At 43.0% G+C, this 12323-nt stretch overlaps 1 protein-coding gene across 2 annotated transcripts in view; it reads right to left on the minus strand.

Annotated features, from left to right (window-relative positions):
* Nucleotides 1–8466: 8466 nt before the first annotated feature.
* LACTB (lactamase beta) overlaps nt 8467–12323 on the minus strand; it is a 40205-nt gene continuing 36348 nt past the window's right edge. Inside the window, exons 8-9 of one of the 2 annotated variants that reach the window (XM_074393509.1) lie at nt 11056–11165; nt 8467–8571 (exon numbers count right to left, since the gene is read on the minus strand). In XM_074393509.1, coding sequence (XP_074249610.1) covers nt 11060–11165 — 106 coding nt within the window. In that variant the 3' untranslated portion in view covers nt 8467–8571; nt 11056–11059. Of the gene's footprint in view, nt 8572–9567; nt 9777–11055; nt 11166–12323 lie in introns of those variants that run through there. The other variant, XM_074393510.1, reaches the window with a different exon arrangement.

A 12323-nucleotide genomic window follows, 5' to 3' on the forward strand; every position in this document is an offset into this window, starting at 1 on the left:
CTCAGCCTCCTGAGTAGCTGGGATTACAGGAATGTGCCACCACTCCCGGCTAAGTTTTGTATTTTTAGTAGAGATGGGGTTTCACCATGTTGGTCAGGCTGGTCTCCAGCTCCTGACCTCATTATCTGCCCACTTCTGCCTCCCAAAGTGTTGGGATTACAGGCGTGAGCCACTGTGCCCAGCCAGATGAGTTTCTTAATTTCTCTAGAATCCAGAGGGATTGTTGAAAAGATCATATGAGATAATGTACCTGGCAAAATTTAGCAGGTATTTAATAAAATACAACTGTCTTTCTTTCCTGCATGTAGATTTTTTTAATTGCATTTTAGGTTTTGGGGTACATGTGAAGAACATGCAAGATTGTCGCAAAGGTACACATATAGCAGTGTGATTTGCTGCCTTCCTCCCCATCACCTACATCTGGCATTTCTCCCTATGCTCTCTCTCCCCAACTTGCCCTGCATGTAGATTTTTAAACAAGCTTTATTGAGATAGAATTCATATACCATACAGTTCACCAACTAAGTGGTTTTTAGTATATTCATTGTATTTAGATTTCTTTTTTTTGTTTTGTTTTGTTTGCAGAAAGTGATTTTATTTAAAGAGAGAGAGAAACAGGAGAAGGAGAGAAAAAGAAACAGCTGACTCTCACACTGAGTAAGAGGATCGGGAAAGATGGAATCCAGGAGAGAAAAGCAGCTTCCACACTGAGTGCAAGGGAATAGAGAGAGAGATGGTGTTTAGGACGGGAAGACAGGCTTCCACGAGAGTGTGGAATGGGACCCCAAAGGGGAAATCCAGGAGGGAGAAAGATGGCTTCCATGAAGGGAGTGTTCGTGGAAGGGGACCCAAACGTGGAGTCCCATATTTAGATTTCTTAAAATGCAATTATAGCATAAGAGATATGAGGTCTAATAGTTTTAAAGGACAGGATTTTAGTCAGCTGTAAGTTTATGTCAATCAACAGTGTGATACCACTGCACTGACAAAAAAACCTTTGTGATATTGGGCTGTACTGATACACTTATGATAATCTCAACAGGACAAGTACTGTTATTCTCAGCTGGCAGTGTATTCAGTCATTGGGCCTATTTTAAGAGAGAAATGGGCAAATTGGAGGATGACTAGAGAAATGTGATAAGGGTGATGGGAAACTGTTTATAGGAGCCAATGATACTCATGCTGGAGAAATAAAGCCTTAGAGGAGATGAAATATCATCCTTAATTAGCTCTAGAGTTTATTTTTATTTTTTTAGAGACGGAATCTTGCTCTGTCACCCAGGCTGGAGTGCAGTGGTGAGATCATAGCTCACTCATAATCTCAAACTCCTGGATTCAAGTGATTCTCCCTCCTCAGTCTCCTGAATAGCTCAGACTATAGGCTTGTGCCACTATAGGCTTGTGCCCAGCTCGGACTATAGGCTTGTGCCACTATAGGCTTGTGCCACTATAGGCTTGTGCCCAGCTTGGACTATAGGTTTGTGCCACTATAGGCTTGTGCCCAGCTAATTTTTTTTATTTTTTGGTAGAGACAGGATCTCCCTGTGTTGCTCAGGCTGGTCTTGAACTCCTGGCCTCAAGTGATCCTCCTGCTTTGACCTCCCAAAGCACTGGGTTGATAGGTGTGAGCCAATGTGCCCAGCCTAGACTTGTTTGTAAAATGAATGAAATGTGTTTCTATGTTCCCTCCCCAGAGAGAACTTCAGAAGGGGAATTTAAGTTAAAAAATAATCAGATTTTAATACAATACAAGGAACAATAGAGCTCTCTAAAATTGGAGTGGATTGTCCCTAATGTGAAATGAATTTTTTTTTTCTTTTTTTTTCAGGAGAGATGGTTTCTTACTATGTTGCCCAGCCTGGTCTCAAACTTCTGAGCTCAAATGATCCTCTTTCCTTGGTCTGCCAAAGTGCTAGGATTACAGGTGTGAGCCATCACATCTGGCCTCTAATCTGATTCTATTTTTAATATATGACCATATTATTTACAAGTCAGAAAGCAATGTCCCATAGAGCCCTTATTCTGCCTAATGTATAACACATGCCCAGGCAGGTAAAATTAGTAAGATCAATTTTTCTTTATGCAAGGCCAATTTTCCAGTCTGTGGATTAGTCTAACAGATCATTCTTTCTTTCATTTTAAATTTCTGCTCCCTGCCTTTTTATCAGAGGATAGAGAAAAATAATCCCAAAACGATCATTTTGGGATATTTTATTAGCAGCTCTGATAACAATGGAAATATTCCAAAAAGAAGTCTTGGGCATGACTGATCAGGAGATTGTGCTCATCTCTTCCCAACTGTCTGTAAAGCGACTTCATCTTAGTAGCTCGAAAGTGGTCATAGTAGGAATATTTTCACCATGGAAATTAGCAAACACCGCTGATCAGCACACCTACCTCTTCCTCCCCACCTCCAAGCTCACTGACCAATGCTCTATGGCTTGAGAGTTTATGCTATCCAGTGACTACAGGCCTGGCACTACTACTAATGACAATAGCCCTTCTAGTAGATTGTTGGATTATGTGTCTCTATAAAAATATATTTAAAGCCAACACTGTTTCCCCCCCTTTTTTTTTTTGAGGTGGAGTTTTGCCCTGTCACCCAGGCTGGAGGACAGTGGCTCTATCTCAGCTTACTGCAACCTCCTCCTCCCAGGTTCAAGTGATTCTCCTGCTGCAGCCTCCTGAGTAGCTAGCATTACAGGTGCCTGTTACCACGCCTGGCTAATTTCTGTATTTCTAGTAAAGATCGGGTTAGGGGGCAGGGGGAGCTCTCACCATGCTGGTCAGGCTGGTCTCCTCACCTCAAGTGATCTGCCTGCCTCAGCCTCCCAGAGTGCTGGGATTACAGGCGTGAGCCACCACGCCCGACCACTATTTCACTTTCATGTGCGGACAATTGGAATTTAAGTGATTTCATTTAGTTAATGAGTTTCAGATGAGTGAAATATTGGGGGAGATACTTAGGGAAGACTAGATTCACTTGCACCTGCCCTATAGACCATATATTCTGTCTTTAGGAAAACCCAAAATAACTATAATCAGTGTATCGAAGGGGCCTATTATACATAGCTACTTATGGAATGACTGTGTAACATGACTAGGACATCTCCAAGATGAAGGCCCCCTGGAAACAGGAAGTTCAAGTTCTCTGCTGGCCAGCACTTGTCCTGTGTAAGTGGCTCCTTGTGCCACCTATTGGATCTTGAAAGAACAATCTCTTAGCTTTTGATTCAGAGACTCCAGTAAGTATTTTTTGCAGATAGAACATATTCATAATCTTTCTTAAGGCAGAACCATTGTAATGACATTGCATTTTACAAGTTATTATGAGGGAAATACCATCAGTCCAAGATTCCCAAAGCCAACTGATTTCTTTTGCAAATTCTAAGCCCCTCCGGAGAACTTACACAGCAGTGGTTTTCAACCCTAGCTGCTCGTGGAATTACCTGGGGAGTTAAAAAAAAATACTGCCACCTGGATTCCTCTCCAAGTAATCTAATTTAATTGTCCTCAGCTGCTCCTTTGGTGATTCTAATGTGCAACCAAGTTGGGGTTTTATTGACTTAGAGGGTTCCTAGACGTGGTAGAGAGAATGAGATTTGCTAAAATGAACAAAATATTTTTGTTCATTCCAAATAAACAGGGGAAGAGGGAAAGGGGGTGCTTTCCTGTTTCAATGTGGAGAAAAATCCTTGTTACCCTGGAGTAGTAGGAATCTGGGCTCTGGCTTCCTGACAAACACTAGGAATTACGGTTGGCATTTATTGAACACTTGTAGTATACTATGTGTCATCTCATTTTTTCTTCATATAACCTCATGAAATAGGTATAAATATTTTCATTTTACAGATAGAGACACAACTTAGAGAGGTTAAGCAGCTATTAGAGTTTCTGTGTTCCCAGGAAACAGGGTTTATGAATTGCCTACTGCTTTGTATACGGCAGACATTCCATAAATAGTTGAATAAGTTTTTCCAAAGTGAATAAATGGAACACCATTCTTCTTAATACTTTGAGCCCTTTAACCCATTAGCCTTTTAGTCAGCGTTTATCTAATGGAAAAACAGAATGCTTTTCACATATTTTGCTTGTACCCACTTTCCAAGGGAAGAAGCAGCAGAGGTCACTACAGTGTCACATTAACTCTGCAGTGACTTTGAATCGCTTTCCTAATTTTATCTTATGTATTTGTTTTTGGAGACAGGGTCTCACTGTTGCCCAGACTGGAGTGCGGTGGTACTCCAGTGGAGCCTCAACTTCAAGGGCTCAAGTGATTTTTCCACCTCAGCCTCCTGAGTAGCTGGGACCACAGGCACATGCTACCATGCTCAGCTAATGTTCTTTTTTCTTTTTTTGTGGAAACAAGATCTGGTTATGTTACCCAGGCTGGTCTTGAACTCCTGGCCTCAAGCATTCCTTCTACCTTGGTCTCCCAAAGTGCTGGGATTACAGTTCTAAGCCACTGCACCTGACCTTTCCTAATTTTAGAAACAAGTTAACTGAGGCTTAGTGAGAATTCAGTGGTCTTTTGATCTTTTCATCACACCAAGTTGAGCCAGAGGAACGATCAAAGCCATGCATCAAGAAGGATCAACTAAAATTATCACAAAAAGAGAGGGATTCTGGATAACTGGAATCCTTGTAAAAGAATGACCAAGTCAGCTCTATTGAGTATGGTACTCAGCATATTCCTGGAGTGCCCATTATGCTCTGTGCTAGGCTTTTGGGGAGATGAGACCAAATCCTGATCTTCAAGAACACTATGGGCCAGATGCAGTGGCTCATGCTTGTAATCCCAGTACTTTGGGAGGCCGAGGCAGGCAGATCACCTGAGATCAGTAGTTGAGACAGCTTGGCCAATATGGTGAAACCCTGTCTTTTTTTTTTTTTTTTTTTTTGAGACGGAGTTTCGCTCTTGTTACCCAGGCTGGAGTGCAATGGCGCGATCTCGGCTCACCGCAACCTCCGCCTCCTGGGTTCAGGCAATTCTCCTGCCTCAGCCTCCTGAGTAGCTGGGATTACAGGCACGCGCCACCATGCCCAGCTAATTTTTTGTATTTTAGTAGAGACGGGGTTTCACCATGTTGACCTGGATGGTCTCGATCTCTTGACCTCGTGATCCACCCGCCTCGGCCTCCCAGAAACCCTGTCTTTACTAAAAATATAAAAATTAGCTGGGCGTGATGGCGGGCGCCTGTAATCTCAGCTACTTGGGAGGCTGAAGCAGGAGAATTGCTTGAACCTGGGAGGCAGAGGTTACAGTGAGACGAGATCACGCCACTGCACTCCAGCCTGGGTGACAAGAGCAAGACTCCATCTCAGAAAAAAAAAAAAAAAAAGCCTGTGGACTTTTGGGGAAGAGAAGGCATGACACAAGGAAAATGAAATAGCAGTATAAGAGCGTTTTTTTAAAGTTCATACAAGGCAGCAGTAGCTCTTGACAAGTGATTAAGGTAGGCAATAAGAGTTCAGAAAAGGGAGAGATTATATTTGCATAAATTTATGCTGGCCTCAGCACCTTCGTCAAACACCTTGACACTATGAACAGTGTGGTTACAATGAAGCTTGAGAGAGCACCATGCCTCTCAGTAGCTGACTTTCTCCCCTGATGCCTCGGGCAGATAGTGAGAAGGTTTGCAGGAAGCAAGAGCAGGGGAAATGAAGAGACCTGGTCACCATGGTAAGCAGGACAGGTGCTGGGAGATCTCGCCTGACTGCGAAGCTTGGCTATTAGAAATATTAATGATTTTTTGTCTCCCTGTATTTTTCCCTCATTCTCCTTTTAAGCATTAGAAGCATATAGTACTTTCTTGGCTTTGCTTTTACAAATTTTAAGCCCTCCAGACAACTTAAAGCAGGAAGTTCAATCCTGGCTGTCCATGGAATCACCTGGGGAGTTAAAAAATACTGCTGCCTGGGTTCCACTTCCAAATACTCTAATTAAATTGACTTCAGTTGCTCCTTTGGTGATTCCAAAAAGCAACCAACTTTGGGTATCATCGACTTAAAAGTTTCCTAGATATGGTGAGAAAATGAGATTTGCTGGAATGAATAGAGTATCTTGGAGAATCAATGAAAGAGGAGTGCTTTCCTGTTCCAACACAGAGAAAAATCCTGGATTTGATACCCTGGAGTAGCAGAAATCTGGGTTCTGGCTTCCTGACAGCCCCAGTGGGGAGGGAGGAAGACTCCAGAGAGAATGGCAGTGTGATATATCTAGGCCAGTGCTCCTAACACAAGGATGTGCACAAGGATTACCATTGGCAAAATGCAGATTCTGACTCAGTAGGTCAGAGGCGGAGCCTGAGAGTCTCTATTTCCAAAAAGTTTGTAGGTGATACCAATGCCTCTGGTCCACAGAGTGGCAAGGATCTACATGGCTAGGAATATAGGCTGTCTCCTTTAGGATTCCCACGTCCATTTCAAGCATAGAACAGGAGGAGCCGAGCCGGGCCCGGTGTAGTGACTCACGCCTGTAATCCCAACACTCTGGGATGCTGAGGCAGACAGATCATCTGAGGTCAGGAGTTTGAGACCAGCCTGGCCAATATGGTGAAACCCCATCTCTACTAAAAATACAAAAATTAGCCAGCCATGGTAGTTGGCACCTGTAATCGCAGCTACTTGGGAGGCTGAGGCAGGATAATTGCTTGAACCCAGGAGGCGGAAGTTGCAGTGAGTCGAGATCATGTCATTGTACTCCAGTCTGGGCAACAAAAGCAAAACTCTATCAGAAAGAAAGCAAGCAAGAGAGAGAGAGAAAGAAAGAACAGGAGGAGCCACAGCCTGTTAAAATTGAATGGTCCCACAGGCAGGGACAAAAGATGTTTCTGCAATGATCTGTTTGATTGATGACTGTGGAGCAGATGGACCCCAACTGCAAAGCTTTCTAGGCTAAAAGAGGACCACATCCTGACAGGGGATCCTTGTGTCAGGGTCCTGGCAGATCACAGATGGCCACTCAAAAACGATGACTGAAAAGAGTTTCATGAAATATCCTCACGAATAACAGATAGATTGCAACTCTACAGTTGGCACTTTGGGGGCCATGGCTGTGATCCTATTGGAGAACCGGTATGCAGAAAAGACGGACTTGCAGAAGTTGTTGCTGATTTCAGGAATGTGTTGAGAATGAGCCACAGCACTTTAATAACTGCCAACAGGTGGACAATAGAAGGAAGAGAAAAAATAATGCAGTCTTATTATAGTTTGCTGATGACACAGATTTCTTGGAGCATCTCAGAAAAATACTTAGAAAGGCAAGGGTATGAAAAGTTATCTTTAGGCTAGGTGTGGTGTGGTAGTTCATGCCTATAATACCAGCACTTTGGGAGGCTAAGGTGGGCAGATCACCTGAGGTCAGGAGTTCGAGACCAGCCTGATCAACATGGTGAAACCAGTCTCTACTAAAAATATAAAAATTAGCCTGGGCATGGTGGCACATGCCAGTCCCAGCTACTTGGGAGGGTGAGGCAGGAGAATTGCTTGAACCTGGGAGGTGGAGGTTGCAGTGAGCCAAGATCATGCCACTGCACTCCAGTCTGGGCGACAGAGTGAAATTCCATCTCAAAAAAAGAAAGAAAGAGAAAAGTTATCTTCAGCCTGGGCAACATGGTGAAACCCTGTCTCTACAAAACTAAAAAAAATTGGTCAAGTATGGTGGTACACAACTATACAACTATGGTCTCAGGTACTCTGGAGGCTGAGGTGGGATCTCTTGAGCCCAGCAAGTTAAGGCTGAAGTGACCTATTTTCACATAACTGCACTCCAGTGTGAGTGACATAGTGACACCTTGACTCAAAAAAAAAAAAAAAAAAAAAAGTTATCTTTAGGATCTCCAGCTCAAAGTGAATTTTTTTTTTTTTTTTTTTTTTTTTTTTGAGACGGAATTCAAGCAATTCTTCTACCTTGCCTCCTGAGTAGCTGGGATTACAGGCACACATCATGACACCTGGCTAATTTTTGCATTTTTAGTAAAGATGAGGTCTCATGTTGGCCAAGCTGGTCTTGAACTCCTGACCTCAAATCATCCACCCGCCTTGGCCTCCCAAAGTGCTGGGATTATAGGTGTGAGCCACTGCGCCCAGCCTGAATTTCTTAAAAGCAAAACTAAACTAAACCCTTGATCATCTTTCTGGAAAAAGGGCATAGGCATAAAAAACTTGAGTCCAGGGGAAAGCTGGGAATCTGATTTATTTAGAGCAGCTCTTGGGGTCTGAAATTTAGCACTGGTTGGGTTCCTGGCTTAGCCTATTCAAACACCTGTGTGCCTTCCCAGGATCAGAAGCTGGTAAAGGGAGGCTGGGCACAGTGGCTCACACCTGTAATCCCAGGACTTTGGGAGGCTGAGGTAGGTGAATCACTTGAGGTCAGGAGTCCAAGACCAGCCTGGCCAACATGGTGAAACCCCCGTCTCTACTAAAAAGACGAAAATTATCCAGGCGTGGTGGCACCTACCTGTAATCCCAGCTACTTGGGAGGCTGAGGCACAAGAATCACTTGAACCCAGGAGGCGGAGGTTATAGTGAGCTGAGATCGGGCCACTGTACTCCAGCCTGGAATTCCATCTAAAAAAAAAGAAGTTGGTAAAAGGAGATGGGAGTAGAGATGGCCACACCTTTCTAAGGTGAAAGGAGCCAGTGCCAAATAAGAGGTTTCAGTGGCACCTTAGACCTGGCCAGCTAGACCAGCTGGAGGGTTTTCAGGAAAGTAAACAGGATTTTGACTGGTGCTTTATAGTTCTTTGGAAAGCCAGGTGGGAGCTTCTTCTGCAGGATCCTAGAGAGCAGGCTGCCAAGGCAAAGGGACTCCAGGGTCCTGCATCTGCTGTCAGTCAGTGCAGGGGCCTGAAAACATTTTAGGAGAAATTGAGCTTCAGAGGAGGAGAAGGCAGAGTTGTAATTTGAGTCCAGGTCTTCTTGACCTTGAACATTTTATTTCTCAGGCTGCCTCTGAGTGTCTCAGAGGCTGGAGGGTTTTGACACCATCATACCAGGCACTGGTTAACAAGAACTGAAGCCTTAAATAGGCCTAAGAATCAGAAATTGTTCTAAGACCTATGATATATGAAGTGCCAAAATAAATTTCAACTTAATTAAAAAGTTAAAGAATAAATATTACAGCAAAAGAACTAGAAGAAAGCAAGGGCAAATACTCAGTTAATTGTATGGTGACCAAGGCCTCTCTAAACACAACAGCAAAAACGAAAAAAGCAATGGATTTGAAATACGTGTGTACTTGTATACGTGAATACATAACATTAAGAACTTCTGCATGGGCTGGGCACAGTGGCTCAAGCCTGTAATCCCAGTACTTTGGGAGGCTGAGGCGGGTGGATCACAAGGTCAAGAGATCAAGACCATCCTGGTCAACATGGTAAAACTCCATCTCTACTAAAAATGCAAAAAATTAGCTGGGCACAGTGGCGCGTGCCTATAATCCCAGCTACTCAGGAGGCTGAGGCAGGAGAATTGCCTGAACCCAGGAGGCGGAGGTTGCGGTGAGCTGAGATCGCGCCATTGCACTCCAGCCTGGGTAACAAGAGTGAAACTCCATCTCAAAAAAACAAACAAACAAAAAAAAACCAAAACAAACTTCTGCATGATTAAAACAAATCATCGAGAAATAAAATTCGGCAGGGCACAGAGGGGCACAGTGTAATCCCAGCAATCTGAGAGGCAGAGGCAGGAGGATTGCTTGAGGCTGGGAGTTTGATGCTGCAGTGAGCCATGATTGCACCCCTGCACTCTAGCCTGGGCAGTAGAGCAAGACCCTGTTTCAAAAACACAAGAAAACAAAAGACAATAACATTAAAAAATACGAATAAGGTTGGGAAAAATATTTGCAACATATATGATCAATATTTAATATCCTTAATTTAAAAGGATAAAGAATAGGCTGCTTTGCCTATGCAGCAGCCATTCTTTATTCCTTTACTAAAAAATAAAATAAAATAATAAAGAATAGATGACCATCCTTATAGAAAAATGCTAATGGCCAGTAAGCATATGGAAAATATTAATTACTACAATGAAATATGACAAAATACTAGTTCAAAACAATAGTTCTTCTGGATTGAGATAGGGAAAAACACAATATTCAGTATTGTCAAGGGTGCAAAGAAAGGAACATTCCCATACATTTATATCTGAAATATAAATTGGTTTTGCTTTTGTGGAGGGTAATTTGGCAGTTTATGTTACCAACTTTAACTTGGGCCAGGCATGGTGGCACATGCCTATAATCCCAGCACTTTGGGAAGCCAGGCGGGCAGATCACGAGGCAGGTGGATCATGAGGTCAGGAGTTCGATACCAGCCTGGCTAATATGGTGAAACTCCCGTCTCTACTAAAAATACAAAAATTAGCTGGGCATGGTGGCAGGAGCCTGTAGTCTCAGCTACTCTGGAGGTTGAGGCCAGAGAATTACCTGAATGTGGGAGGAGGAAGTTGCAGTGAGCCAAGATCCTGCCACTGATTCTAGCCTGGGTGACAGATCAATAATCTGCCTAAAAAAAAAAAAAATTAAAAAAAAGAATGTTTATTATAGCATTAATAATGAAAAGTTGGCCGGATGTGGTGTCACGCCTGTAATCCCAGCACTTTGGGAGGCAGAGGTGGGTGGTTCAAGAGGTCAAGATATCGAGACCATCCTGGTCAACATGGTAAAACCCCGTGTCTACTAAAAATACAAAAAATTAGCTGAGCCTGGTGGCACGTGCCTGTAGTCCCAGCTGCTTGGGAGGCTGAGGCAGGAGAATCGCTTGAACCCAGGAGGTAGAGGTTGCAGTGAGCCAAGATTGTGCCACTGCACTCCAGCCTGGTGACAGAGTGAGACTCCGTCTTAAAAAAAAAAGAAAAAGAAAAAAGAAAAGTTGCTGGGAGGGAGTATTGAATGTTAAGGTTTGACAGAGCTAGATAGTGGGTACATGAGTCTTCATTATTGCATTAGTTTTCTATTGTTGCTGTAACCAATTACCATAAGTGTAATGACTTAAAACAACACAAATTTATTATCTTACAGTCCAGATAGAAGTCTGAGCCAGGTCTTACCGGGCTAAAGTTGAGATTCTCTCTTTGGGGGATCCAGGAGATAGTCCATTTCTTGCCTTTCCCAGCTTCTAGAGGCTGCCCACATTTCTTGGCTCATGGCCCTCTTCCATCTACAAGCCATTAACATAGCACATCTCAGACCTTCTTCCATTACCACATCTCTTTCTCTCCTGTCTTCCTCTTTCACTTTTAAGAACCCTTGGGATCACACTGGGCCTACACAGATAACCCAGGATGGTCTTTCTAGATTAAGTTAGCTAATCAGCAACCTTCATTCCACTTGCCAGGTAACTGCAAGTTCTGAGGATTAGGACATTGATGTCTTTGGGGGCCCATTATTCTGCGTATACAATTATATTATTCTATACGCTTATCTGCATGAAAATATTTAATATTTACCAATATTTTATGAATTTTTAAATATCAAGTATTTTAAAACCCAAACCCAATTTAGTGTATGACTGAAATGAAGATATATACAGTCAGAGAAAAATGCTATATGCCCATTAAGAAGCATAATGTAGACTCCAGCCTGGGCAACATGGCGAAATCCCATCTCTACAAAAAATACAAAAATTAGCCAGGCGTGGTGGCTTGCACCTGCTGTCCCAACTACTCAAGAGGCTGAGATGGGAGTACTGCTTGAGCCCTGGAGGTCAAGGCTGCAGTGACCTTGACTTGGAGACGGTGCCACTGTACTCCAGCCTGGGCAACACAGTAAGGCCTTGATTTAAAAAAAAAAAAAAAAAAAAAAAAAAAAAAAAAAAAAAAAAGAATATGTGGTGATACCGAGAAATGCTTATTTTATAGTAAGTGGGAGGAAAACTCAAGTCTACAAAAGATTATGCAGGTGATGATCCCAGTTAGGTTAAATCAAAACCCCAAATAAACCTATATCCAAGGGAGTAAAAAATATTGGCAAGAATATAGGTCAAAAGTTAAAAATCTTTATCTCCGGATGGTAAATTTTCTTCTACTTTTCTGCATTTCCCAAAATGTATATTATACATTTGTCCTTTTTGCAAAGACAAGGTGATTAAGAACATCCAGTTAGGGCCAGACGCGATGGCTCACGCCTGTAATCCCAGCACTTTGGGAGGCCGAGGCAGGCAGACCACTTGAGGTCAGGAGTTCTAACCAGCCTGGCCAACATAGTGAAATCCTCCTCTCTACGAAAAACACAAAAAGTAGCCGGCCATGGTGGTAGGCTCCTGTAATCTCAACTACTTGGGAGGCTGAGGCAGGAGAATTGCATGAACTCGGGAGGC

Source organism: Saimiri boliviensis, chromosome 2 (genome assembly GCF_048565385.1).
Source record: "Saimiri boliviensis isolate mSaiBol1 chromosome 2, mSaiBol1.pri, whole genome shotgun sequence".
NCBI classification, from domain to species: domain Eukaryota; kingdom Metazoa; phylum Chordata; class Mammalia; order Primates; family Cebidae; genus Saimiri; species Saimiri boliviensis.